This window comes from Pipistrellus kuhlii, unplaced genomic scaffold (assembly GCF_014108245.1).
Source record: "Pipistrellus kuhlii isolate mPipKuh1 unplaced genomic scaffold, mPipKuh1.p scaffold_m20_p_11, whole genome shotgun sequence".
NCBI lineage: Eukaryota > Metazoa > Chordata > Mammalia > Chiroptera > Vespertilionidae > Pipistrellus > Pipistrellus kuhlii.
In genome coordinates this window covers 8687281-8715205 of record NW_023425416.1, presented here as the reverse complement: position 1 = coordinate 8715205, position 27925 = coordinate 8687281, and the positions used below count along the sequence as shown (strand labels likewise).

The window sequence follows — 27925 nt, the reverse complement described above, 5'->3', positions numbered from 1 at the left end:
GTTGTAAGTTAATATTTTGTCTTGAAGTTATTTTCTTTTTTATAGACAATAACCAATGTTTGTATCATTGTAATTGGGTGTTCTCCACATCATGTTAGACAAATTGCTCTCCAGTTTTCTGTTAGGACTCTTATAACATGGGTTTATATTAGACAATTGCCAATAGTGTTGGGAAGAGTAGACTTCAATTTGTTATGTGATTAGTTTTCTGAGTCCTACGTACAAACTGGTTTTCACTTGTGATGGTTACTTTAGAGCAGGTGGAGTAGCTGTTAACTCGGGTATTTTTATAATTCCTAAAATTGAAGTTCATGAAGAATAGTTTTACTATGGTGTCAATTTTATAGGTTTGAGAGTAATATTCATGGTTCTGCCTGTGTATTCTTGGGCAGGTTATACACCATTTCTGAATAATTGTACCTAATCCACAAGATTTTTGGGAGAATTATATGAGCCTTTGTATTGATGATATGTTAATAGTGCCTACCTCATAGGCAATACTTGATTTAGTAAGCAATTTATTATTGAACCAGGCCATGGGTGGCAAACTTAGATGGCGATAAGGACTAGACAGGAAATAAAAAGGATCAAATGTGACTGGGTAGGGCCATGATTCTTCTCTAAAAAGCTAGTCATTATTCACCTGGCATCTTGGTGCTATTTGGGAACAAAGTACAACTCCTATTTAAAAAAAAATACAGATATTGGAGCTCCCGCCTGGATTTTTCCATGTTGGCAATTAATGAAACACACAAGCAGACATGTACAGTGGGTGAAACAGAATTGGGTTAATGGCTGTGTTGAGCCTGGTAGCCACCAGAATGCAGCCGGGGACCCGTATGATCTGTATTTGTCAGTTCAGTTGATTATTAAGGATTCAAATGATGCAATTGTCAGATTGAAAGTAAGACTTTGTGACAGTCGACATTAGCAGATTACTCCCCATGACTAATCCGCATTTTTGCAGGAATTTTGTAAAATCTAGAGAGAGGATCCTTTGAAAACCAAACAGTATTAAAATGGATCGGAAAACTTGGTTGATTTATTTCTACCGGATGTTATAAAATATTTGAAGTCAGACATATAATTCTTTTTTAGGAGGGTGCCTCTGAGCTCCCTTATAAATCCGCTTTCTAGTGTACCTTTTCTTGGACCTGTTAGGAAACATGTATTTTCGTTTCTGAATGTTAAAACTGTGATGTAGTTAACATTGTGGAGCATGGCTCTAGTTTTTGTCCTTTTTCATCTTGTCTGATTAAAAAAAAAAAAAAAAGGGTTCCACCTTTTGGAATCAGTACTTTGGAGGAAAATAGCAAGGAGAAAATTACAGTATTTTGTGTCTCCCCCTGACCTAAGTCCTTTTTACAAGCCCGTTGTGTGTTCTTTGCCCATTAGGATCCTACCCTGCGTGTGCTTTCCCTTCCCTTGAAGTGTCAATTACCTGTTTTACTTGAAAGAGTCATGGCTCTGTGTGAGGTCTCTTTATCCCTTCAGAGGACGAAAAAATATATTTTTGTAGGTGGGAAAATAAGTACCTTTGAATGTGATAAAATAGGCAATTTACTGTAATATAATCGATTATATCTGAGGTCAGTTCAGTATCACAAATATCTGAGGGACTATTTGTAAATGAAGTGGTTACAAAGGAACAAACCTTTTGATTCTGCTTTTTTTGGGGGAGGGACCCTAAGTACGTTTTACTGCAATTAATTGAAAGCCAGGCACAAAGGAGACGAGGGGCTGATTGGAATATTGAATTACTTTGACTATAATTTGATACTTCTGCTCATTGTAGGCACAAAAAAAGATAAAGATTTATTCATTTTCGGCTATTGTGTGGTTTTAATGTTCTTAAATGCTCTTCAAAATGTGGAGAAAATTATGCTTGGTAGCGATTTCGCCATCCTTGAGGGATCTTTAATTAGTTTGTTGTATGCGCTGTTATAATAGACAAACAGCCTGCTTCCCGGTTGCCCGCCCCTCTGGAAGCAGGCACTCTGGATTGGAAAGCAGCGGTGCTCTGGCTGCTTTTCCGGGGGCAGGTTTCTGGCAGTGACTCTGGTAGTGACCTAGGACCCTGTGTGGGAACCATCCGTCCATCGTCCGAAGTAATTTCCATTCTAGCACCAGGGAACCAGAATGTCTTAGTTTTGAGGTTTTCAATTTTGAATGGGAGCTGGCCAATTCTCCCAGGAGTCTAAGTCCTTTGGAATGACCTAGGATTGGACATACAAGGTGAAAGCGGAAATACCTTCTAGGGCCACTATATTGTTTTGCTTTGAGTATCAGATGTGTGACCAGGTTGTTGATGGAATTTCGGGCTGTTCTTGTCTCAAACTTACTGGTTTCACCTCTACCTAACCTCTGCCATCTAATCACTTCATCCGGGGGGAGATCATGGCACAGCTGGGATCAGTGGGCTTTGTCGGTTCAACATGGCGAGGTGCCACCTCAGGTGGAGGAATGCGGTGGTTACATTGACATGCTTGTAGGGACCACGTCTTCCTTTCTTGGTGGGCACCTCAGGCTTCCGTTCCTTTTCAGGTGCACAAGTGCATATATGTAAATAGCCCACCTTTGATAAAAGCAATAAGACATTAGTTCCACTCTGCAGTTTCAATTTCTACATTTGGAATTGTGGGCGAAAAATGTTTATTTTTACTCCATGTAGATTCGGGGACCCTTGTCTCTGACAGTTAAACCGAAAAGCCATTTCCATCAGGAACGTTATCTAATGTGGCGCTTCTAGAGGAGCTGGTGTCTTTGCATGGAGTGTTCAGTGTGCACATTGACACACACGCGTTACCAGCACAGGAAACTCTTGCCCCGACTCCCCCAGGTCCACATTTCTGTGAAACCCAGAGGAAGGGTTATAGAGAGAACCCTCCCGAGGATCACGCTGGCGGCAGATGGCATACACATCTGCTTTTATATTGCCAGCATAAAAACATTTCTCCTTGGAAACTGTGTCCAGTGCTCTGGGAGATGAAGTCATGCCCTTGGGAATCAGTTTCCTTGACATCTTTTGTGGATGTAACTCAGGATATTTTTGTAGGAGAGAATTGAGACTTTGGGTCTGGAAACTTTTTGTCTTCTTCGCTCCAGGAAGGAAATGAGGGACGCTCCGTAGAAGTTCTCAGAGGTGGTGACAGAGGGGATGAAAACTCCCTGATGAAAATCCCCGCCGCTGGCTTAGCTCCCTGCACAGGGACCGGAGGCCTCCTGCTGAGTGAGACTGAGCAGTGGTGGCTGCTTCACGCCCTGGGTTTTGTGATCTCCACTGTCACCCTGTCTCACCTGTCAGAACTGAGAGACCCTGATGGTCCTGGAGTTGCTGGGGTTTTCCTTTCTAAGCTCATTTTATGATTATAGTGTCCAGACCTTGGAAGGCCGCCCATGCTTGCTATTCCTCATGCCCAGATTAGTCAACATGTGGGTGTGTGAATGTGTGTATGCACATGCTGGTTAAACTCACACCAGACAGCACCTCTTTGAGCAGGAGTCCACCTCAGTGTCCAGGCCTGGACGGCCTCTGCCCCTGTCCTTGTCACATCACTGTGACCCCACTTAGATCCCCTCTGTGCTTTCTGCTGACGGACAGCTTCAGCTCCCGCGGGGGGCTTGATGCTATAGAACCCGGTAGTTTGTGTAATGGCGGCTCCTCCTCCTTGTTAGACACACGATAATTAAGGGCAGATTTACACCTGTTGTCTGTCCTGAAGAATGAAGCTACATCTTTTCATAAGCATTCTCCATCTCTAATTGTGTAATTAAGTTGCTGACATAAACAGGGATGCAATTTTACATTAAGGTAAGGACCCGTAAAGGCATGCATTTGCATAATTTAATTTTCTGCAGGGAAGATATTGAAAATCAATAGCATGATTCATGACCTCACCATACCTATCATCACCATGCCGCTGTTGGTTGGCTGTTGGAGTTTGGGAGATACAGAGAGTATTAAAATTGATGGAGTTTGGTGTGCTGAGTCTGTATCTTGGGAACCACGGATTGTGTCTCTCTGCAAATCGCCCACTCCTTGCCAGTAAAGCATTAAGTGCTTTCAGATAGTGTCTTTTTGACTGCTGTTCAAATAATAATTTAAAAAAGTTTTTTTAAAAGAAAAACTTTGTTATGCGATTAACATACATTTGGGAACTTAGAGTTTGTTTGGATTTAAATGGAAGTGCCAGTAGTCTGTGATTATGTTCTTATTCAGGGAAAAAGCAAGCACACTTCACTGACAGAGAGGAAATGACAGGGAACTCTAAATATAGTCATCTCTATCGATAGTGTGCCTGCCAGGGGGTAAAGTCCCCTCCACCCTCTTCATGTCGGAGCTGCCGCCCAAAGGACTGCTTTGAGCCCTGGGCTCATTCCTTCCCGCTTCTCTTGTAGATGCTTGTTGTTTCTGAGAGGGGCAGTGTGAAAGTGAGACTGGAGGAGAAGGCGGTGTTTCTGCTTGTGCTTTATAAAAACACAGCATATACACACAGACACACATAATCTTACCCCCAGCACAGCCACCACCCTCCCCACCTTTCATGTATTTATTTATGTCGTCACTCGCAATTGAATAGCTGTCCTCTGCAAGGTTTCACCGTGGGTGGTAGTTTGTGAGTTCCTAATCTCTAGGGAGCTCAGAGGCCGGGCATCTTGCTCTTTAGAAGTAGGCTTTTTTGTCTGGGGAGAGAGAGAGAGAGAGAGAGAGCGAGCGCGCGCTACTCCAGCCAGGCTTCCTGCCCATTCCGACCCCGCATCCTACCTCCGGACTCTGGAGTGAGATGAAGACAGGGGGACCCACCTTCCTCGAGATGGCTCTGTCCCGGTTGCTAGGGCTTGTTCTTTGGTCTGTACACATCAAAGCCACACGGCTTACTTCCGTTCCGAGTTGAACTACCCGTACACAGGCGGTTCCCCTGCTCACACCAGTGGATGTGTCCGATGGCTGGGAAGGGGTCTGCCTTTGGGGACATGGGTGCATTGATTTGCGGAGTCAGGGGAGCCCTTCCTGCTATGTAACCCCCTTGATTCTTGGATGAAACAGATCTTTGTAGTTTGGCTTTTACGATAATATCTTAGTGGGTTGGGGGAGCCGGCCAGTATTGGAGCCTCAAACCTACGGTCTCTGTCTAATCCAGGTAAGAACTTTTGGCATCAGGGTCTGCTACTCGGGACTGGCAGGTTGGCGCGCTTACCTGATGCAGCTCTGGTCCTGTGTCTGCTTTCCAGCACGATGGGTAATGCAGCTGCCAGTGTGGAAGCCACACAGATGAGAGACAGGCTGGCTGCCTGCATCCTACTCTGCCCCAGCCTGACATTCTCCAAGGTTCCGGGAAATGCAGAGCATCTCCTTTGCAGACAAAAAGAAAAAAAAAAGGAAAAGAAAAAAGGAGGACTGGCTGTAGAGATTGTGATACTAGAGATCATCTCCTGTAAAAGGCACAGGAGTTAATATCCTTGAGGTTCACCTCCTTCCCTTTATGTGACACCTGGTTAGTTTGTCAGTTTCCTGGCTAGAATCTGGCTCCTTCAGGTTTGTTGGTCCAAGTTCTGGGGTTAACACCACACCCGGTGATATCCGTAGCATGTTGTTCCTTTCTGCCTGGCCAGCTCTTTACTCGTGTTGGTGTAACTGTGAAGTTACAGGTTGTAGGGTAGAAGCTGAGCATGAACAGGACTCGGGATCTGACTTATCCATGGAGGTTTGTGCTTCTTATCTCTAAATAATTTACTGTCATCTAAATACTGATGTCTGCAGGTAGGGTCCAGGGTATAGGGTTCTTTATTATTATTGTTACTTTATTATTATTGTTCTTTATTATTATTGGGGCCCAATGCATGAAATTTGTGCAAGAGACCCCCCCAACCCCCCCTGTCATTCTGAAAGGTCACTCAGGAAGGTCATTCTGCCATCGGTCTAATTAGCTCTTTATTATATAGGATTATTGTTGTTGTTGTTGTTATTATTAAAGCATCCAGAGTTGAGAGCCACAGTGGCGTTTACGGATGGAGAACTTAATGATCAGGAGTTGAATGCCTTGTTCGAAGGTCATCAGCTCACAATTTATTCATTTGGGGACCTTTTGCATATGAGACAGAAAAGTAAACTTTGGCAGGTAGTTGGTTTATGCAGATTTAAGGCTTCCATGGGGTTGGTTTTAAATTGGCTTTGTCCCTGGCTGAAAATTTGGCAACAGAAATCATCCACAGATTTTGCTTCCTCTGGCTTGGCTTCATCATTGAGTTCCTCTGCTGACCCCTTGCTGGATCTCCCCGCCCCCCCCCCCCCTCCAGCTTCCAGCTCATGCCATAAGATATCAGGAAGAGAGGAGAATCTCTTTGATTGGTGGTGGATGTCCCCATTGCTAAACACATTGTTGGGAGCCAGGGACGTGGTCTGACTGGCTTAATCCAAAGTAGTGTCATTCTGTTGTCGTCCCCCATTCCCCCATTCCCCCATTCCGCGCACACGTGCACGTACACAGCTGACAGGGAGACAGGAGAGGTCAGGGGGAAAGCCTCCCCAGTGTCTGACTCTGGCTAAGGAAGTGGGGGCTATGGTGGTTTCAAAAACAGTGACAGCCACACATCGCCACTGTGTTACCCGCCATTTAAAAGCACCCCATGCCCCACGCTCAGGTAGGTAGGTGCTCTGCTCACAACAGCTTGTATTTCTAAACAACTATCCCATGGGGTTGGATTTTTTCGCTCTGTTACAGATGAGGAAACTGAGGCTCAATCACATGCCCTAGGGAAGCCACAGGGATTACTCCCAAGGTCAAGACACTCTTACTCATTCTCCTGATGCTAAGAGTAAGAATTATGTGTGAATAATCAGAGTGCACTAACTAGCTCTAAGATACACAGCAAAGAGATACATTTAAAAAGCTTCCCACATACATGGACAATTAGCAGTTATTCGCTTGGTGTGCGTTAGTATATGGACAAAAAGTAGATTAGGAAGTGAGAGATTTAATTTTGATTCCTTGAAGCTTAGAATGATCAACTTCCTGGGGCTTTGTGTGGCTCATCTGCACAAACTAGGATGGAGTAGATGGTACCTGAAACTTCAGCATACTTTAAAAATGAAAAGGGACTTCGATTTTCACTCTGTCCTTCAGGACCAATGAGCAAGCATACACGACACCATTTTTGCTTTTTCGATGAGTTTCCGGATTTTCAAAGATTCTTCTTTCCCTCAGAAGGGTTCATCTTGCTGGAATATCTTTGTTCTTTGTGTAAGCATTAAAGCCGGTGTTTGCAATTGACATGTAAACATATTTTATATGTTTCCTCATTTACTTCACAGCTGTCTCAGCATCTGCATTGCTAATGCCATCCTGGTGAGATTATTATTATTATTATTCCTTTGACTAATTTGGGATAGAAAATGCATTATGCTTTCCTGGTGCCATCCTAATTTTTAATTGACTGTACGGTTCCCTTAACCGCTTTCTTTGCTTTTTAAAAGCACATTCGATTTTGTTTGGATGCGTTTAAACGTTAACACAGACAGCTGGGATGTATTGTTTGATGTGTAATTCCATTTCATTTTGGATTCTGGGCACCTGTGATGTTTGTCTTTGTACACCTTGGTGCACTCAGGTGTGGCTCACAACAAAAGCGATTTGCATCCATGATGGGTTGGGGGGAGGGGAGGTTTGAACACAAGAGCTGGCAGATGGAAGCCTCCACCATGGGGTTGAAGATCGAATTCAGTTTGAGTTTTCAAAAAATACATCATTAAGCAGTCTTTCCTTTTTTTTTTTTTTAATCGTCACCAGGGAATAGTTTCGTTGGTGTTTTAGGGAGAGAGGGAGAGAAAAACTGATATGAGAGAAACATGGATCGGTTGCTTCTCATACACACCCTGACCAGGGACTGAACCCACAACCTAGGTAGGTGCCCTGACTGGGATTCGAACCTGCAACTTTTTGGTGTACAGGATGATGCCCCAGCCAACAGAGCCACCTGGCCAGTGTTTTTCTGTTGTCCTAGGAGGGTTTTAGATTTCATATTCTCACATACAATAGGTGACTGACTTCCTCGGGTCCAAAGGACTTGGAAGTCTGCCACGCTCTTGGCGCAGGCTGTGCTGCCTGTGGGTGGCAGCAGCCCTGGCTTGGATGTAGGCGCTTAAGTTCGGGTCCGTGGCTGGCTGCACACTAACCTTCCGTGACCTGGGCTCTGAGCCTCTCTTCCTCCATCTGTGAAAGAGAAGGAGTGACCCTTGTTCTCTGAAGGTCAACCGAGGCTACAGGCCCTTTGCACCCACCACATAGGCTGATGCAGCTCCAGGTCTTCCAGTCGTACGACCTTGAGCACCTTAAAGACCTGCTCTGAGGCCCAGTGTGACTGCCTCGCAGACTAACGGAGATAATGTACCATATTTTTCGGACCATAAGACGCACTTTTTTCCCCCCAGAAGTGGGGGGGAAAAGTCCCTGCGTCTTATGGTCCAAATATAGCCTACACATATACTTTAAAAAAAAAAGTTTTTTTTACTTGCCCGGCTCTGTGTGGTCTCTGTGTGCTTGCCCGGCTCTAAAATGGTTCTAAATGCTGCTGTTTACTTTACAGGGTTGATTACATGTGTTTATGACTGTGATGTTGGGTTTTAATGCACATAAAATATTTTAGGACACTATTTGTTTCAGAATCTTTTTTCTTCATTTCCCTTCTCTAAAAACTGGTGCGTCTTATGGTCCGGAGTGTCTTATGGTCCGAAAAATACGGTATATAAAGTGCCCAGTGCATTGAGCTTCTTGGCTTGTTGTAAGCTGTGATGAATATGAATAGTCACCATGGCAATGTCTCTAGAGTGTCCCGTAGCTGTTTTTCTGTAAAACCAATAGTTCTGTTCGTTATTCCAACGCTCGTGCTTCCAAGAAGTCACTCACGGGTGTGCCTGTGGCACCTTCCCGGGCTCAGGGGTGTTGCCTTCGTCTCACTGTGGCTCTCCTGTCTCCCTTCCAGCACTGACCGAAGGCTACGTGGGCTCCCTTCAGGACAGCAGACACAGCAGCTCCTCGCAGATCCGCAGGCGCAAGGCCTCCGGGGACCCCTACTGGGCCTACTCGGGTAAGTGCCTGTGTGAGGGGGTCTCCCAGGCCAGCGGCCTCTCCTTACACACACCGGAAGGTTCCCTTGGAGTCGCCTTCGTGCCAGACTTCTGTCTGTTCATACCTTTTGTGATTCCCTGGAAGTTCACATAGTCCAGCCTGTTTTGCCTCGAGGTTATTAAGGTGCCTTAGATGATCCTTCCCGCCCGGGTTCTCAATCTGTTTCCCCTGAATTTATTTCCTGAACTTCCCTTGTGAACGAGTTATTGTGCAAACCTGTCATTTCCCCAAAGACGCAGCCTCTCCTTTTCTGACTGCCCAGTGGCTAGGATTCCAGAGGCTAGTCTGGAGCTGCTAACTGTCTGCTGAATATCATAGAGCATCGCATATCAAAATGAGCATTTATGCTTTAATGATCCAAGAGATGCAACTTTAGTTTCGAGACAGATCTTAGTTGAATAGACTTCAGCCCTCTCTGCTATTGTATATAGTATTCTGCAGTTCCTTTTCCTTTTCTTTTTCATTTTGGCCTTTGAGCCAGTGAAGAGAGCACTACAGGGCAGGCAAAACTAGGTCTACAGTTGTGAACGCACAAAAACACAGTTTATTCTTTATTAATTGCTAGAGGCCCTGTGCATGAAAATTCTAGCACTTGGGGTTGGGGCCCTCCCTCAGCCTGTCCTGTGCCCTCTCCCAGTCTGGGAGCCCTCAGGGGATGTATGACTGATGGGAGCAGGCCTAAGCCGTCAGTCTGGCCTTCCTCTGTGGGAGGCTACTGGAGGGCCTATCGGGGAAGAGCGGTAGCTGGTATCTCCCCCCCTCCCCCCAAACCCCACCCTCTATCACCCCTCTGCCTTCACTGGTCGCTGCTGCCCCTCTGATCGCTGTCTTCTCCATCTTCCTGCTGGTACCTGCCTTGGCTGGCCTGGCATAGCCTTCTCACTGGCCCTCACCCCACCAATGGGGCTGTTCTGTCGATTTGCATATTAGGCTTTTATTATATAGGATAGGATTGAAGTATGTCCTGTACAAACAACTATAGACCTACTTTTGCCTCACCCTGTGTTATAACCATCTTGAATATTCTATTGGAAGTAATTTTATTACATTATGGCCAGGGGGATGAAAACCTATAAGAATACACAAACCTTTCTAAATTAATGCCTCTAACAACTAACAGAGATATGATAGGTGATTGCTGTTTCTAACACATATTTAAATGCTCAATACATGGAACATGTAGCTAATTAAGGAGGAATACTTGAAGAAAATAGGCCACTTTGGAAATTTCTTTGGCACTGAGTAATTTAAATTCTTTGTATGAAAAAGCTGGAAGGCACAGAGTATTAGTCTTAATAATAAACCTGTATATTATAGAATGTGGTTGCCTACAGAACTGAATGGTATTATTTTCATAATGATACTCAGGTTTTAAATCCTGAATTTCTACCTGCAAATCCTCTTAAATATCTGTCAGTGTAAAATTTATAGGCCTGATCTTTAATTACACCTTATCTATTGGCTTTTTGCATCCTTTTGTCTCTTGATAAATCTGCTGCCCCTACAGGGAGAATAGCCTATCTGTTTTGTTTTGCAAAGAACAGATAGTGATTCTGAAGTCTTCCATCACACCCAGTTTCTTGTGATTAGAATGATCTAATTAGAGCCTTTTTGTCAACATTTTTGATAAATGAAGGAAATTTGGAGACAAAAGCCGAAATCACATATATAGAGAGAGCTCCTTGCCAAGAAACCCAAAGAAAATTTATCTTTTTGTACTCTGTGGCTGCAGCTCAGTTGAGAAGCAGCAAAAAGTGGCCTGCTATTTACGGTCCATCAATCTGGGATACTAATGGGCTAGTCAAGAGCTGGAAGTTACGTCCCATCTGCATCCCCTGTTGAAAATGGAGTGAAGGAACTCAAGGCTTAAGCTCTCCTCATTGCTTAGTTAGGAGTGGACACAGTGTATGATCTCTCTCGGATGGTGTCATTGTGGGATCAGGTGGACTTAATGCGTCTCCATTTTGTATTTCTGGAGTGCCTTGTCTGGACTGGGAACGTCTTCTACTGATGGGAAGTCAAATAGTTCAACCTCAGGGATTTCATGCTTTTCTGGAAAGATGCAGATAGTGAATATCTTAGGCTTTGCCAGGTGTGTTGTGTTTATTGCAACCACTTACTTGGTTCTGCCATTTTAATGCAAAAGCACCCGTAGGTAATATGGAAAAACTGGCTGTGTTCCAGTATAATTATATTTATGAACACTGAAATTTTAATTCTATTTAATTTCCATGTGTCAGGAAATATTATACTTCTTTTTCTTTTTAAATATATTTTCTACTGTTGATAGTATTATCGGTATGTTCCATTTCCCCTCCTTTACCCCCTCCTCTTCCCAGCTCCTACTGATTCTCCCAGTATACATCTTATTAATTATTTTTCCCATCAACCATTTTAAAAAATAGAAACCACTCCTGCCAGGTATGTTCAGTGGTCAATAAGGAGTTGAAAAGAGTTAATGTTTAGTAAACACATATCCGTTGGGCCATTTGAAACAAGGGCCACAGGGAGGACTGTGCTCCCACAGGCCTTGCAAGCCTCCTCCCTGTCTATGCCGTCTGCTTCATATTAAACTGCAGTTATCTATGATAGTATCTTTTTTGCATAGGGAAGGTCAAAGATTCTTCCTGTCTTATGTTTCTTAAAAAATATCCGCCTTAAAGTAGTCAGTATCCCCAAAGACATATTTTGGGGGAGCAAATTCTGCTTCCCCTCACACTAAAGTGGTGGAATATTGGTTCTCATGTCCAGAAGACTTGGGGTCCATCAAAGACATTCCTTAGCAAATGGCACTTGGATGAAAAAAGGGCAAGAAGGAGAAAGAGTTGTTGTCTATTATTGTACTTTTGGCACATCAGACCAAGGCCTTTATTTTATTTTATTTCTATTATTTTTTTAAAATATATTTTATTGATTTTTTTACAGAGAGGAAGGGAGAGAGATAGAGAACCAGAAACGTCGATGAGAGAGAAACATCGACCAGCGGCCTCCTGCACATCCCCCTCCGGGGATGTGCCTGCAACCAACGTACATGCCCTTGACCGGAATCGAACCGGGGACCTTTCAGTCCGCAGACCGACGCTCTACCACTGAGCCAAACCGGTTTCGGCCCAAGGCCTTTATTTTATTAAAATTTAAAAAAATATTTATTGATGAGAGAGAGAGAGAAAGAGAGTGAAAGAGAGAGAGGAAAACATTGATTTGTTCCATTTTTTATTTTTATTTTTATGCACTCATTAGTTGATTTCTGTATGTGCCCTGACTGGAGATTGTCCTTGCTATATCAGGACAATACTCTAGCCAACTGAGCTACCCCGGCAGGGCCAGCTCAGGGCCTTGAAACTACAGTAAACCAGATGTTATGGAAGTGGGTAAGGAATGGCTCCAGGCTTCCTGTCACTCTTTGAGCCAATTAAGCAGAGACAGGGTGAATCCTATATGAGCATTTTACTTTCCAATATAGCCAGCAACATGGGAGACTGCAGACTGCAGGTCATCCCCAAAATATGCTCTACCTACCCCCCATTCTCCTCCCCGCCCCAGCCAGCTGCATGTATTAGATAGAAGGCAAAGATTACATGAGGAAGTATGCAAAAGGAACTCCAGGCATGGGGGAGTAGGCAAAAGGAATAAGAATAGGTATAATGATTACAGGTTAGAGGCAATGCAGGCTGGGGGTTGCAAAGAGCAGGATTCCATTGTTTTGACAACAAGGTTGTTAATCTTCCTGTGATGATAGGCAGTTCTAGGACACTATAAGAATGGACCACATTTCTAGGTTAACTCCCAGGTCCAGGGCATAACTCCCAGCCAGGTCAGAATGTGCTTTTGTTTTGTTTTGTTTTGTTAGTAACAAAACATCTGAGAATATTTTTTCCCCACTGATTTGTAGAGAAAGTGGAAGAGAAGAAAGGAGAGAGAGAAACATCAATGTGAGAGAGCCACGTGCAACTTAGGTACGTGCCCTGACCCAGAATTGAACCCGGGACCTTTCAATTACAGGACCCACTTTCTAACCATTGAGGCAAGCCGGCCAGGGCAGAGTGTGCTTTCTTTAATCAGAAAATTTAACAAATTCCTGGCATAAAGTACCTAATATTACTTCTTGCTCTGTTTCCCACCGTTTTTATTGTTGTGATTGGAACTCTCAGTGGGTAACTGTGATTGACAGTAGGTGGGGGTCACCAGGTAGTACTGAGAGCTAAGCAAGCTAAGTTCAATTATTTGTATTTCACCAGAATTTCCCATTTGGGATTTGAGAATAAGGGTTATGAAAACTACCTTCAAGTTCAGGACTTGGTTGGTAAACTATAAACCACCTCCTATTTTTGAGAGTCAAGTTTCATTGGAACGCAATAAGCCATGCCTATTCTTTTGTGTAATTTCCTTGGCTGGTTTCAGGCTTCAACTGAGGAGTTGAGTAGCTCACATAGACCTTTGACCAAAAAGTTTAGAATATTATTATCTGGTCCTTAGAAAAAGTTTGCCAACTTCTGCTCACGCTGATACAGCCCGGGTTTTGGAGCAGATGTTAGCCCGGCTCACACAAAAGTGTGCAGAGATTTGGAACATATCTTTTTTCCTCTTCTCCCCTCGGGTCCTACATTTTCCCCTTGAGCTGGAATATCCTTGGCAAGGTTGGCATTCATTGTGATTCTAGTGGTCCTGTTTGGACTTGGCAGGAACAAGGATGAGAGAGTGGGATGGTGAGGAGATGGAGCCGGGAGAGTGGGTATTGGCCATTCTGGGCCCTCGGGTTACTGTGTCCTGCTCCTTAGATCGCCTTCCTGTGGGGGTTTGGTGAATGATGCTGATCGGGTTATTCCAGAGGCATTCTGTCCTGGTCACTTGAGGAGAGTTATAAGTATTTAAGCTTTGTATGGCTTGCTTTTGGGATATTGTCATAACAGCAGTTCATTCATGTTAGTGTAACTTTGCACTTTAGAACTAGCCAAGTAGCATCATTCTATTTGTATTTGAAGAGCCAAAAGCCTTCACTTCTGTAGGCTTATTAAACAGTGCCATTGTGAGCACACACAGTTTTAGCAGAGAGGGCTGGAGGAGCCCGGAGATGCATGTTCTAGTCCCGTTGTGATCATCTGAAGGTTGGTTCTTAATCTGTCTGCTGTAAAACATGGGTTTTAGTATCTGAGTTCAATGGGGGGAAATACCGTGCATCAGAAACATGAAGCAGAACATAAATGTAAGATATTACTATTGTTAACTGATAATAATAGCAATGTAATTTCAAGATTGCTTTATGTTTTTGGATTTATTTTCTTTATGCCAAGATAGGGAAAGAAGGGGAATGACCTTTTTATGTATTTTATGAAGAATGACTCTAAAAAAAGTGGGCGGTGGGGATGGGGATAGTTCAAGTAAGAGTATCTTAATGGAAATATTAAACCAGTTTCTTTCCTATTAATTTTATTCAACTAACATATAGATACTTTTCTGTGTTACTTGAGGTGATAACAGCATATGCATTTTGGAGTTTGCCCAGAACTTCTGTAGTCATTACACAGAAACGAACACATGTTAGGTAGGTCATCATTGTTGGAAAGGGAAATGAGAAACAAATCTGGGCCAAGTTCAAGTGGAAATCTGAGGCATTTTCATAAAACTCTCTGTTCTCTCTCCTCCCCCTCAAAGCCTTTGGAGAAAAACAGGCAGTGGTTTCTCCTCCCACTCCCTTTTTTTTTACGTATCCAATTTGGTTCTCTGCAGGTTCTATCTGTTGTTCCTTCTGTGAAGAAAGACTTCATGATTCAAAACAAGGGCAACGCTTCTCATGGTTAGAGGAATACAAAACTGAGACATGCAATGACCGAAATGTCTTATAAGAAGCATCTGGTGGTACGTTGGGTGAAGGTCAAGCAGGATTATTCTAGGAGGCATTCGTGCTGTGGCCAGGAAATTGTGGGAGGAGATATATGCAAGGTCCTTTCTCATTGTCCCCGGGATTTGATGACTTGCCCAGCTGTAGAATGGAGATAAAAGGACAGACCTTGCAGGGTGGCCTTGAAGGGTAGAGGTGATGCATGTAATCACCTGGTATAATTCTTAGTTCTGGAGTGGAATAGGTACTTACTCAGTTGGCTCTTAACTATATGTCACTGCACTACCCTATTCATATAAGCATCTGGCTTTCTAACACACACCTGTGTTGTGTGTGTGGGTAGGTGTACGTCTCATTTCCCCAGCTAAATGTGGGATCCGTGGGGACAAGGATGGGTAGAGCTTATAATTTTTTTCCCCTACTGTGTGCCAGCGTATTTCATTTTGTGCATATTTTTCAAGTGGATGAGTGGATGGATGGAAAAATGGATTCATGCCAGAGCCTGTTCTTAGGAACTCACTCAGGGGACCCTGCCATGAAATTCAGATAAATTAGTGGGCGATTCACAAAAGGTTTCACTGTTGGATCCTTTTAAGTAATGAGCTCCTCTGGTGAACTTAAGATATAATTAAGTTCCTAAAATAACATTTCCATGCCTATTTTTAATAATGTTTATACAGGGTAAAGCAAAATATATATGCCTGCAGAAGCCTGCTTTTGTCATTAGAACCATGGAAGACACTGTAGAACCTCTAAGTTTAGTGTTAACATTGTATTATTTGCCCCCTCCCCCTGCTATGCCTTCTCCAAAGTCTCAAGGGAATCATTTTCCCAGAGACATTTTCTTTGCAACAGAGACCTTCGGATCTGATGGAACCAAGTGGTTGGGGATGAATCAGCCTTGAGATTCATCTTCCCAAGCCCCAGTTCAAAGGTTCCCCGCCTTCATGCTTACTTGGCTTTTCCCTAGTTTATTAGTCTCCCCTTTATTTTTTACAATTACATTTTATCTTGATTCTATAGTTCCCTGTTAGCCTATTTATAGTTTATTAACAGTAGTTATTTACTTATTCATCCAGCATAGTTATTCAGAATTGCTACTGCCAGATCTCAGATCCTAAAGGTAGGCAGGTCTGGGAGGCCTTGGGGCATGAAATGATGGCAGTGACCAGGGCCCTGGGAGCAGCTCAGTGGGACTGAGGGCATTGGGGAGGGTGGAGAGAGATAGAATAATAAAGAGAATTGGAGTTGGACCATGAAAGGTCCTGATAGGATCCTGCTTGTGTCCCAGAACAGCTTTCTGAGGATGATAGGGAATCGTTGAGGGTTTCATGGTGGATGTGAACAAAGTTGGTTTTATGTTTGAGTAAAACCATTGGTGGTAGGCTCCGGGAACGGTCAGTGAGGAAGAGGGTAGGATAAAAAATGATGTGGTTGTTTGTCAAGGATTTGAGAGATGAAAGGAAAGAGCCCAGGGGAATTAATTACCACTAGTACACGGAAGAGGAAGCAGAATGTATTGCCTAGATGATCCCAAGGTTGACAGGAGGTGCCATTGCTCTCCACTTAAAATAAGTGAGTGAGGAATGGTGGCGGGGTTTATACAGATAAAAAATATTTGGACTTGGTCCTATTAAGATGTGGCGTAATGTTTTATTCATATATTTTACACTCTTTAAACTTTATGTTCTTTGTGCAGAACCTTTGTGTGTAATTAATCTTTGCATTCTCTGTTGTTGGTTAAATGTTTTGGAATAGGAGGGCCTCGGGTAGAGGACGTATTGTGGAACAACTGTTTTTTTTTCCTGTAGGTACTCTTTTTTTCTTTACACTTGATCAGTGATTACGAGGATAGAGAGGGTGAGAACAAACACATATGGTCACACACGAATCAGGACTTTATGTACAGGAGAGAAAAATGTGTTGCCATATGCTTAGGGCACCGTGAGCATCTTTCAATACTGGGCTGAGTCTGTTTTCCTTTCCATGCACCGTTTGAAAGAAATTATTTGTACCTCTTAGAGATGTCCCCCCCCCCCCCCCCCCCCCCCCCCCCTTTAAAACTTTCATTTTAATCCTGGCTGCCTGAGTTCTAATGTTTTTTGGCATCTTCTCTCTGGAGATGGTTTCACAAGTGCTTGTGATGGTAATGGATGCCATTGTGTGTGCTAGGAGGACAGCAGTACATTTCTTAGGGCCCTTGAGACCTTTGAGAAAGCATCTTAGGAAGGAAGACGGAATAATATTCAACGTTGGGTTGCTATCAAGTAATGGATATCGGCGATAACAATTTCAGTTGTTGCTATGATGGCACATTTAAAACTTGGGTAAATGGAAGCCTAAGAGGTAGGATTTAAAATTGGCTCTGACGGTAGTGAGTTGATGGAGACTTTTGATTTAAAAAAAAAAATTATTTTTAAATTATAGTTGATGTACAACAGTATAATAGTTTCAGGTATTCGGCTCAGTGATTAGACATTTATATACTTTATGAAGTGAGCTTCACAGTAAGGCCAGGCCCCACCTGGCACCATTCACAGTTATTAGGACATTGTTGACCGTATTCTCTATGCTGTACCTGACATCTCTGTGACTCATTTTATTACTGGCCCTTCATACTTCTTATTCCCCTTCACATTTTTCACCCATCTACCCCCCAAACCTCCATCTGTCAACCATCCGAAGATTATTCTACCTCTGGGTTTGTTTTCTGTTTTGTTTGTTTATTTATTATGTTTTTAAGATTCTATACATAAGCCAAATCATATGATATTTGTCTTTCTCTGTCTGACTTACATCACTTAGCATAATACCCTAGAGGGCCATCTATGTTGTCTCAAGTGGCAAGATTTCATCCTTTTTTAGGGCTGAGCAATATTTCATTGTATATCTGTACTACATCGTCTTTATTGATGGAGCCTTTTTGGAGAACTCCTCTTCAATGTCTGAGAAAATGTTAAATATCGATGGTCATCGACCCAATATTTCTGCTTCTAGGTCTCAGTCCTTCAGAAACTCTTGTGCACAGCCCCAAAGTGGTTTTGTAGCCAACAGCCTAAATAACCAGCACTAGGTACTTGGGTAAATACAGTGCATCCTTATAATGGAATGCTTACTAAATACCTACCAAAGTGAAACAGGCTGAGCTGTAGATATAATAAAATAATAGGGGTGAGAAGATCCCATCAATGAAGAGAGATTAGAAGTCTGAAACCTCTACACAAATGTTCATTGTGTTTCTCATTGAGAAATGAGAGATACTGCCTTATATTTCCAAATACTTTAATATCAGATAGAATTATTTAGAGAATATTTCAGTTTCTTATGCCAGCATCTTAACAATCTTTTCTAAAATATTTTTTTTTGTTTAGTTTTGAATAGATGGCTGAATTGAATAGAATTCATGCCGTTTTCTTTGTAACCATTTCGAGGGAAGAGAAAGTCAGAAGGAAAGCAAAAGCCTTTTTGTTCCTGTAATTGGCTGTATCTAAACTATTTGAGGTAAAGCATTTTCCCTGGCATTTCAAAATTTATAAAATGAACCATGCAGAAGTTAATGAACTGCTATTGACTAAGTTTGAAAATGAACACCACGATTTATTGAACAAAGCAGTCAGTAAACAGGGACCTGGGCAGAGATGAGGTCAATATTTGCTTTGATATAACATAAATCCTAATATTCAGTAACCTATAAATTTAGTGGGTCTACAGAAGGCATGCAGACGTATCTATGAGTATATATTTTTCATATTTTTGATGGAACTGAAACATTCCTTCCCTCCCCCGGTCATAAAGTTTGAAGGATGATTCTCTCTCCTTCGTAACTATCTTCTTGGGGGCAGGGGTGGAGGGAGTGTGGTTTGGTGGAGGGGCATGATTAATTTAAAGGTTTCAAAGGAAAATGCACCCCTCCTCATACATGCCTGACAATTGGAGAGCATGATTTGCATGTGCTTTTTGACTTAATTAGAGGCTATTCATCTTCCTTTCTAACCCAACAAAACATTCTCATTTGTTATATCTGACTTCATTCATAAAACCCATTCTCTGACTGGATGAAACGGGAACATTCTATCTTTCCCTTTGGTTATTGTTAAGCTGTTATGTGGAATTTTTGTTTTGTTTTGGCAAATGCTATGCCATTGGTATGTATCATATTCAGTAACACTTTATTGGCCTTTCCTTTGTTGAAAATGTTAAGTTGAGTGTGGACTCTTATTGTTTATCCCAGTGGTTGGCAAACTGTGGCTCGAGAGCCACATGTGGCTCTTTGGCGCCTTGAGTGTGGCTCTTCCACAAAATACAATGTGCGGGTGCGCATGTACAGTGCGATTGAAACTCGTGGCCCATGCGTAGAAGTCGGTTTTTGGCTCTCAAAAGAAATTTCAATCCTTCTACTGCTGATATTGGCTCTGTTGACTAATGAGTTTGCCGACCACTAGCTCATCCTGTCTCTTCTCTTGGTGGGATGAGCTTGGTAGCAATGCAAGCTAAGGGAGAGCTGTGTTCTGGACTGTGAAGTTTTAGTAATGGTGTACAAAACAGGAATAAGTGTCTAATGAGTGTGTAAGCACTGAATTTCCTCTCTGTTTACATGTAGAGGGGGATTCAGTTCACAAGGTTAAGTGTGATCTTGTACCTAACAAAAGTTGATGTCTCTTATGGTCTCCTTGTGGTCAGCTCACCCTGAGTGTTCTTAGGCCAGGGGGCAGCATAGAGAGGAGATGCTAGTCCTCAGTGCTTCAGGTGACCTGAAGTTAACCCCCTCTCCATCTCCCAACCGCTACTCTCCTGGGGCTCTGAGGTCAGCAGCGCTAAGGGTAGTGTGTCTTTTTGGTCGTCTCTTTGGCTACTAAAACCTTTTGCTACTAGGTATGGGAGTGGGGGGAGAGAATGTTTCAGTTCCATCAAAAATATGAAAAATATATACTCATAGATACATCTGTATGCCTTCTGTAGACCCACTAAATTTATAGGTTACTGAATATCAGGATTTATGTTATATCAAAGCAAATATTGACCTCATCTCTAGGTCCCTGTTTACTGACTGCTTTGTTTAGGTTAAAAAAACAAAGCAGTGGTACGTACATAATGTAGAACTTTGGCTTCTTTAGAGATTCTCTCTAGCAACTGTAGAAACTTGATTAGATGCTTTCTGGTAATTTTACTTTTCACTAACAATACTATAGTGTATAATAACTCATGTTTTCCCCAAACGTAGTATTGAATATGATTTTATGCCATATGAAAAAACGACTGCTCTGATTTCAGGACTTGACTTTAACATAATAAAATCATTTCTTGCTCAGATAGTTATTAAGGAGAAACTCCGAATTTGGTGTCAAGAGGTTTGTAATACTCCTGTCACTTGCCAGTATCTCTTTTAATGGAGATAGATCTTGCCCAGAGACTTTAGCTAATGAGTATTCATTCATTGATGGCGAATTTGCTCTTGTGGTTTCATTGTTTCTTGATAACTTTCATATCTGGCAGTCATGCCAAATTTCTATTTTAGTGTGTGAAGCTTCTTATTAATTATACGTTTAAGATTTTATGAAAACTGAGTCAGTTTAAAGAAAAAAAGTTACCTCCGCATTTGTACTGCTGTGTTCCAGTGTGGACAAATACACCTTCATATCGTGGAGGTGTGATCACCTCAGAAAAATTGAAAGGATTCTTCCATGAGGCACAGTTATCCTATACAAAGCGCTTCCTTGAAAGGATTAAGAATTAAGGAGATTTTTCTGTGTCCTAATTTTAAAAAGTATAGCTCATTATATGTCCTATCTCTGTGAGAGCCGTACAGATTATTACAAATCATCAAAGTAGACACTGGCCCAAATCCTGGACTTTCCTCACCTCGCCTCCCTGGCTACTCCGCCACTGTGGGACCTCCCCAGGATGGAACAGTGGTCCCTAACTCATCTGCCACCACCCACTGTTAGTGGTTGTTGCCTCCGACTTGTTAAAATGTTTTAAACACTATCTCTGCGTAGCACAATGGAGAGGATTTTGCAGAGTACAAGGGCGGGCAGTGGCCGTATTGCAGGTCATGTCCTGTGCTCCCTGGCCCACTTGTTGGGTTTAGCTGACCTTGAGATCATCCTTGGGCCTGGGAAGCCACTTGGTCCAGATGTTCTGTTTTTGCTGATCCACATTCTTCCAGTTTGGAGGCCATTGTCTGGGAGGAAAACAAGCTCCTTCTCAAAGTTGCATGGATATTTGCTGCTCCCAAAGGCATCATTTCGCTGCTCTGCCCCAATTATTGTTGGCCTCTTTCCCTCCTGGAACTGTTTTGCTCTGTCCCACCCTTCCCCCCGCGTTCCAAGCGCAAGGCCCGTGCTCTTCCTTCGGCGGGCGTGCACGCCATTACTGCATTTGGTATTGATTGGGCGCCTGAGCCGTTTTAGCAGGAGGATGAAATATGAACCTGCACGGGATCGGCTGCGAAAATGCGAGGAGCGGCTGGCAGTGGGATTCTCTTCTGGGGCTCGCTGTGATAATGGGAGGCATTTTCTCCTCGCAGCTGTGAACCACGGAGTCCACACTGTCCTGTCGGGGAGTGATTTTGACACCTTTGAAGGCCCCTGTGGCTTTTATATTTTTACACCACCTCCTAATGCGCTATCTTACCGCATTTTCTTCTGGGTAAAGACGGCCCTTTCTCTCACCATCCACTGGGGTGTGAAAAGGATGTTTCAACACTCGGGGCCAATTGTGCTGGAAGGAAGGACTCCAGGCTTGCGTCCCTTTGTGATAACAGTACTCCCTGTTGACAGTAATACCAGGGTCCCCTCTCCTGACCCCCTCTCCCCCTCAAATTCACCCGAAGTCATTTCCTGGAGCTTGTTGGAGTGTGAGCGTTGGCTTTTGTGTCAGTTCCCATGCTTTGTCTCTGAAGAGACCTCCGGGCCCTCCCGGCTTAAGCATGAGGGCAGTGCATCCTTTTGCAGAGGCGTCCAGAGGCGGGGCACCTCTAGCACCACCTTTGCGCCTCTGCCTCTTTAAGGAACATTCCTGTGTCCGCGTTTCCACCCTTACTCAGGAGGCTGCATCTGAGAGCCACTTTCCTGTGGCTGTCATATTTCAGCAGTTCCAGAAGTTCCAGAAGTCAGTGCTGACGTGTAATGCCCAGAGAAAGAAGAGAACGCGTCCCTTCCCGTATCTCTGTTTGAGAACCAGAGAAATGTTACTCAGAGGCCCCTACCTCGGGCCAATCAGCCCTTCTGTTTCACCGGCCAGAGCTGGATCTCCTGTTCATGCTTCACCCAGCCCCTGGCAAGAGAAATGGGATTAGCACGACGGGCTTAGATCGATCCGGACTTACCCCGAAGTGGCAGGGGAATGGCGTTTGGATAGGCAGCCCGTGGTGCCTGCAGCCTGGTTATCTTTTTCAGGTATTAACAGCTAAGCAACCTCCTGGCTTAATAATAATACAAGAAGTCATAGGAAAGAAATTAGGTTTGAAATGAAAGTTTAATTTCAGAAGCCTGACATGATTGCTAATAGAATAGGAAAGCTCCATGGATTTGGGGTTCTTTAGAGTATTCAGGGTTGCGCTGGCCTGTTCATCCAGTGCACAGAACAGTACTCCCAGCAAAGAATCATCTGACTCCAAATGTCAGTGTCAAGGCTGAGAAAACCCTGTGCCAGAGGCTCAGCAGAGTTCGGTGCTTTGGCACTCGGTCACCATGATGCCTTGAGAGTCCCACCTTTCTATCGGCAATTGATCTGAATTCTTAACTGAGCAAGCATCCCGTGGTAGGACCGCGGCGGGCGGTGGTGCGCGGGGTGGCTCAGGTATTGCAAAGTCAAGCGAGTGGCATGGTGTCCAGCTCTCTGGAGACTGGAGAGGAGAAAGGGGCAGTGTGGCTCCGTGCCCATCCCAGGTGTCTGTGCATGCAATCACAGAATCTCTGGTGGTGGTGAGGAGCCCTGCCTCTCAGGGTGTGTGAAGGTGATGCGTGAGCCACGAAAGAGGTGGCCAGGTTGCTTTTATTACTGTTTTATTGTTGAGGTTCCTGCTGGCTACTCCACGGGCCCACCCTTTGATCTAAGAGGCTGCTATGAAGTAATATTTGTCTTCGTGTTGCTAACCATGAAGGACTCTCTAGAATGGTGGATCCAGCCAGGGGCAGCGCCATAGAAAATCCAGTTACCTGGTGTGAACCCTGACAAGCCACTCGAAAGCGGGGCAGCGCACAGCCCTCATTCTTAAGTGGTCATTTCAAACAAAGGGAGTGGGAAAGGAAATAGAGCTGTGGATGGTGATTACCGGGTCATCATGAGCCAGCTTTCTGTCAAGTGTTAGCCGCTTCATATTTGATACGAGTTATATAAATGTTGTGATAGTGGTCACAGGTTTCACTTCTTTCTGGGTAAGGATTAAATCAAAATAACGTTGTGTGAGGGTGCAAATGCGTGTGTATTCACGCATGCTCTTAGCGCTGGAGAGCAGGCGGTGGTTGTGTGTTTGCTCTGTCCCAAGACTTCTTGGACGTGTGTAGATGCGAAGACAGGTTCATGTAGGTCCTGCCCCCAGTAGGCAGTTTTCCTCTTTTGCTTTTGAAAACAGTTCCACTACATGTGATAGCCAGTGACTTTGAAGGTTAAATATGCCAAGATCTAATATATTTATCCTGACATACCTATTGTAGGCCAACTGAGAGTTTCAAAAGCCTGGCTCAGAAATACTCTTTGAAATCGGAATGATAATATCTTATCAAAAGTATTGACATGTTACTTAAAATCTTCTGACATGTGTTATCCCAGTTCCCTTGGTCCCTATCCTTTGGAGCTCCAATCCCTTGATGGTGAAGGTCATGTGAGACCCACATTCCCCCAAAGCGATGTTGGAATTATTGTAGCACCTTTTATTTTTTTACTTTTCAGACTAATTCCAAAGGACTTTCTTCAGTCATTGCTGTTGACAAGAGACTATTTAGTCTTTTCCCTTAGAGTTTAAGTCTGACATCTCTGATTGATACCACATTTTGCAGATCTCCATCTGTATACAAAAGTAGATTTGGGATTTCAAATCTCTCCAGTAGAAATACAGACTGCATTACAAAAATAAGTATGTTCCTATCACAAATGATTTAACACCATTCCATTAAAATAGGCTTTCCTAATTAAAGTGCTTAGTGTAAAACACATTCATTATTAAAATATGTTACTTAGAAGAGGAGGATTGCCACACTACATTTTTTAATACGTTTTATTTTAGTGGTATAAGAGTTACACCAGGCTCGTTTACTTCATTTTATTTACTTATTCAAATATATTACGATTTCACTGTAGGAAACACTTTTTCCTAATTTCCCTCTTGTAGACAACTCCAGAATACGTAGGTTCTCATTTAAGTCATTCGTCTCAAGGTAGCTCCAGCTAAGTGCTGCCCTTTGCGGAAGATGGTTCACAGCTTATTAAGAGTTTTTAAAGTGTTCTTTCATGTTAATTGCTTGGCATTTAGAGGTTTTAGGTAATTAATAAATTAGGTACAGTTGTAATAGAAAAGGTGGAAAATACATGCATTCGGGGTCCAAAGGCACTGTAGTGGGTTGCAGAATTCTTAAAATACAAGTTCGGATAAATACTTGATACTTGATTTCTCATCACCGAACCGAATAGCAGGAAATATAATAATTAAAAATATATTAATGGACTTCAGATTTTTGTCCTTAAAATACTAATCATGAATACGGTTGTTAGAATCCATATTTATGATATTAGAATTTGAGAGAGAGAGAAAGAGAGAGAGAGAGAGAGAGAGAGAGAGAGAGAGTTATTTTTTCATTAGAAAAGCATTAGCCCTTCCATTATTTATTGCAAGGAACTGTGAATTATATCTCTGTAACTCACAGGTGTGATGCCTGTCCTTTTTTTTTTTTTTTTTTTTTTTTTTTTTTTTTTTTTTTTAGGGTCATTTACTAGAGGGAGTAATTTTAGACATTGGGAGACTTTTGCAGCCATTTTAACTATTAGTTACGTAAAGATTTAAATTATTTTACTGATTTCTCAATGTTACTGATTTCTCAATGTTTCTGCTCGTAGAAACTTCTATGAGCAGAAACAGCAGGATTTATCCAGAATTGATTATTTCCATGTTCACCTCTGCGGAGTCTCAGAGTAAGAAGTCCCTGGCAAGGGGCTGTGTAAAAGATGGTTGCTGAGAGAGTGTTGTCCCAAAGTCAACCTGGAACACCTTGTAAAAAGTGCCCTTTAAAAAGTCAGAACAAGTAGGCTGTTAAGAGGCTTTTTATGGCAGTAGGTCCTATGGCCAGGGAAAGCTGGGGATTGCTGAGATAAACACAGTAATGCAGATTTCTTTACTGCCGGACTGGTAGAGCCTAACATTCCACCCTTAATACCGAATTGGACATCTCACCTTCACTGAGCGCTCACACTGCTCAGAGAGAGGGGAAAGGAAAGAGGAAAGGGAGGAGTGTGGGGACTATGGGTAGGAGAGTGGTTCTGTTGTCTTCTGTCATCATTCCTTTCTAACAGCCTTGGGGTTCTGCTGGTGCTACAGAGTATGGGTGTAGGGAAATTTCACTCTGAAACGATGAGTTTCACATGACTCACATGTCAATGATGAAGTAAATTGTAGAGATTTGCTTCATTAAAAAGGAAAGCCTTGCCTGTGTACATCAGAAATAGTTTCCTCTTCCTCACTTATTAGAGCGTTTGCATATGAAAGAATTCCTTGGGGGATATAACGCCATTTAGCTTAATGTGATAAAAATACGTATTTAAGTTACCAAAAATGAACATATTTACTAGAAGTGACTACATTTAAATTGATGGACATTTGTTTTGTAGAATATCTTCCTAAGGAAGTATGGGATGGTTTTACATCATATTGGATTTGGGGATGATATAATTGTCACCAACAAATGGTTAGATGAAAGGAAGAAGCCCACCAAGAACAATTTGCCACAATAAAGAAGATTTTAGTCACACCAGACTACACATGCCTGGGCCTCAGCAGTGAAGGTACTTAAAATAATCGAGGCTGGAAATTAAGTTTTTAGAGAGAAGAAAGAATGACCTTGCCTGCAGAGTAGGGAGCTGTAACTGAAATCGAGGTTCTGCTGCCTGCTGCCAGGAAACTCAAACTCCTGAGGTAGGTGCTGGTGAGAAGGAAGGAGGTTCATTCAGGTGCCAGTCACCTGAGAAGATGGAGGACCCTTGTTGCAAAGCCCATCTTAACATCACAGCGCAGACAGAGGTTTTCATAAGGAGGGAGAGGGAAAGGAGAACAAAGAAATCCAGTGGAAGGGGTTGAAAAGTTCTCTATGTGCCAGGCAGGCCAATACAGGCCATTCCCATAAGGACCTCGAAACTGGTCAAGTGATGGTCTAGTGTGTGTCATCCTGGTTCTATAGTTGAAGGTCAGCAATTTTCCTAAAGCTGGGATGACTGAAGGTCAAAGTCTGTATCTTCTGAAGTTAGTTCCTAGGATCCTTATACAAACATGCTGTGGATACACAAGTTACATATTCGTCAGAATCAGCATTTACAGAAGCAATGTCAAAAGAACGGTGGGTGGGTTACAATCACCACTGCTAGAGAGAGAGAAAGAAAGATGGTGGACGATTGTCTCACTGTCCTTTTATTCTTTCTGAGGGGAAAGAGTGGCACCAATCAGGACGACCAGACAGTGCCATGTGCTTCCTCAGGGAGGCAGGAAAAATCGCTTTTGGTTGGAAATCACTGCTATAGAGCGTGCAAGACATATAACACTAGGTATCGATAGTAACAGTATATAATCGTGTAGATGTGTTAGACAGTAATGTTGTCCATGGTGTTTTAACTAACAGGTTTATTTCGGTAATTGTAAAAGATTCCTTATTGCAAGTGGGTTGTTTTAAATTTATTATTATTATTTTTATTTTTTTTACTATTTGTTGTAACAAATGGGCTTGTATGGGATTTGTCATTCTTTGGATGATTTCCTTAACTTCACATATACTTTCCCCCCTGAATTTAATTGTTTCATTCAGATGGTCTCTAATTTCTGGGAAAATGGCTTCACAAAAATTTTTAAAATGAGCTGTGATTTGAGATCTTCTTTCAAAAAATGGAAATTGCATTTCTGCCAGTTAGAATTTTACCCAGACTTAGAGCTTAAAGACTCATGCTATTAACTCAAATTCATATGTTAATCCAATCAAAGTTGCTTTTTTTAAAGTTTGGCGCAGAAAGGATGCTTTTTTTTTTTTTATCTGTCTCATATCTGCGAAGCAATTTATGTTTATATACATATTTTTGGGTGTGTTTGTGTGTGTGTGTGTGTGTGTGTGTGTGGACATCTCTTTTTATCTTCTACCTTTCTGTCCTGAGCTTTTAAATACTATTTGGCAGAATTTTCTCCCTTCCTTCTTACCTCCCATTGGAGCTAGACTAGGCATTTTTTCTCTGGCCCTTCTTTCTGGGACAGCTCACCCTTTGCCTTGGCCTCCTCCATATCTCCTTTGTTTGTGATTCATATTGGCAGGCTGGTCAGGTGGGGGTGGATTCAAGTTCAGTGAAAAGAAGTGGACTCATCTCTTTTTACATCGCACAGTGCCTTTAAAAATGTCAGAACAAGGAGGAAATAAGATACATTATGATGAAACTTTGACACGAGAACATAATGAAGCTTTTAATTTCCATAATGTTGAGTGGAGCCCAGAAAATGTGCCAAAACTCTTATTCTGTGTTCAGCTCAAGTTTGCTCTGGCACTTAAAAGAGAGAAAAGGGGCTGCAGAAACCTGAGTGCTTTATCTTTTTTTTCTTTTTACTTTCTACATAAGTTGAAAGCCTTTTTTAATTTCATAGTCTGGTGGTTCTTTGAGTTTCATTTTGACCATAAGAGCTGACCTTTACATGTGACTTTGGCCTTTATGTTAACTTACATGTAAAGGTCATTAAGAAACTTAGGGTTATTATTTGAATCCTTTGGCTTCCTTTCTTATT

General features: G+C 42.6%; 1 protein-coding gene and 1 long non-coding RNA gene across 4 annotated transcripts in view; one reads left to right on the top strand and one right to left on the bottom strand.

Annotated features, from left to right (window-relative positions):
* The window catches only part of PTPRG (protein tyrosine phosphatase receptor type G), a 643070-nt gene that overhangs the window by 157230 nt on the left and 457915 nt on the right, over window positions 1–27925 (top strand). For all 3 annotated transcript variants that reach the window (XM_036430671.2, XM_036430672.2, XM_036430670.2), the window contains exon 2: window positions 8980–9084. In XM_036430671.2, the coding sequence (XP_036286564.1) occupies window positions 8980–9084 (105 nt within the window). The remainder of the gene's footprint in view (window positions 1–8979; window positions 9085–27925) is intronic.
* LOC118715064 lies at window positions 1381–9101 on the bottom strand. The gene is made up of 3 exons (XR_004986761.2): window positions 8983–9101; window positions 3528–3532; window positions 1381–1419 (listed from the first exon to the last, which is right to left on the bottom strand). It is a non-coding gene; the product is annotated as an uncharacterized LOC118715064 (long non-coding RNA).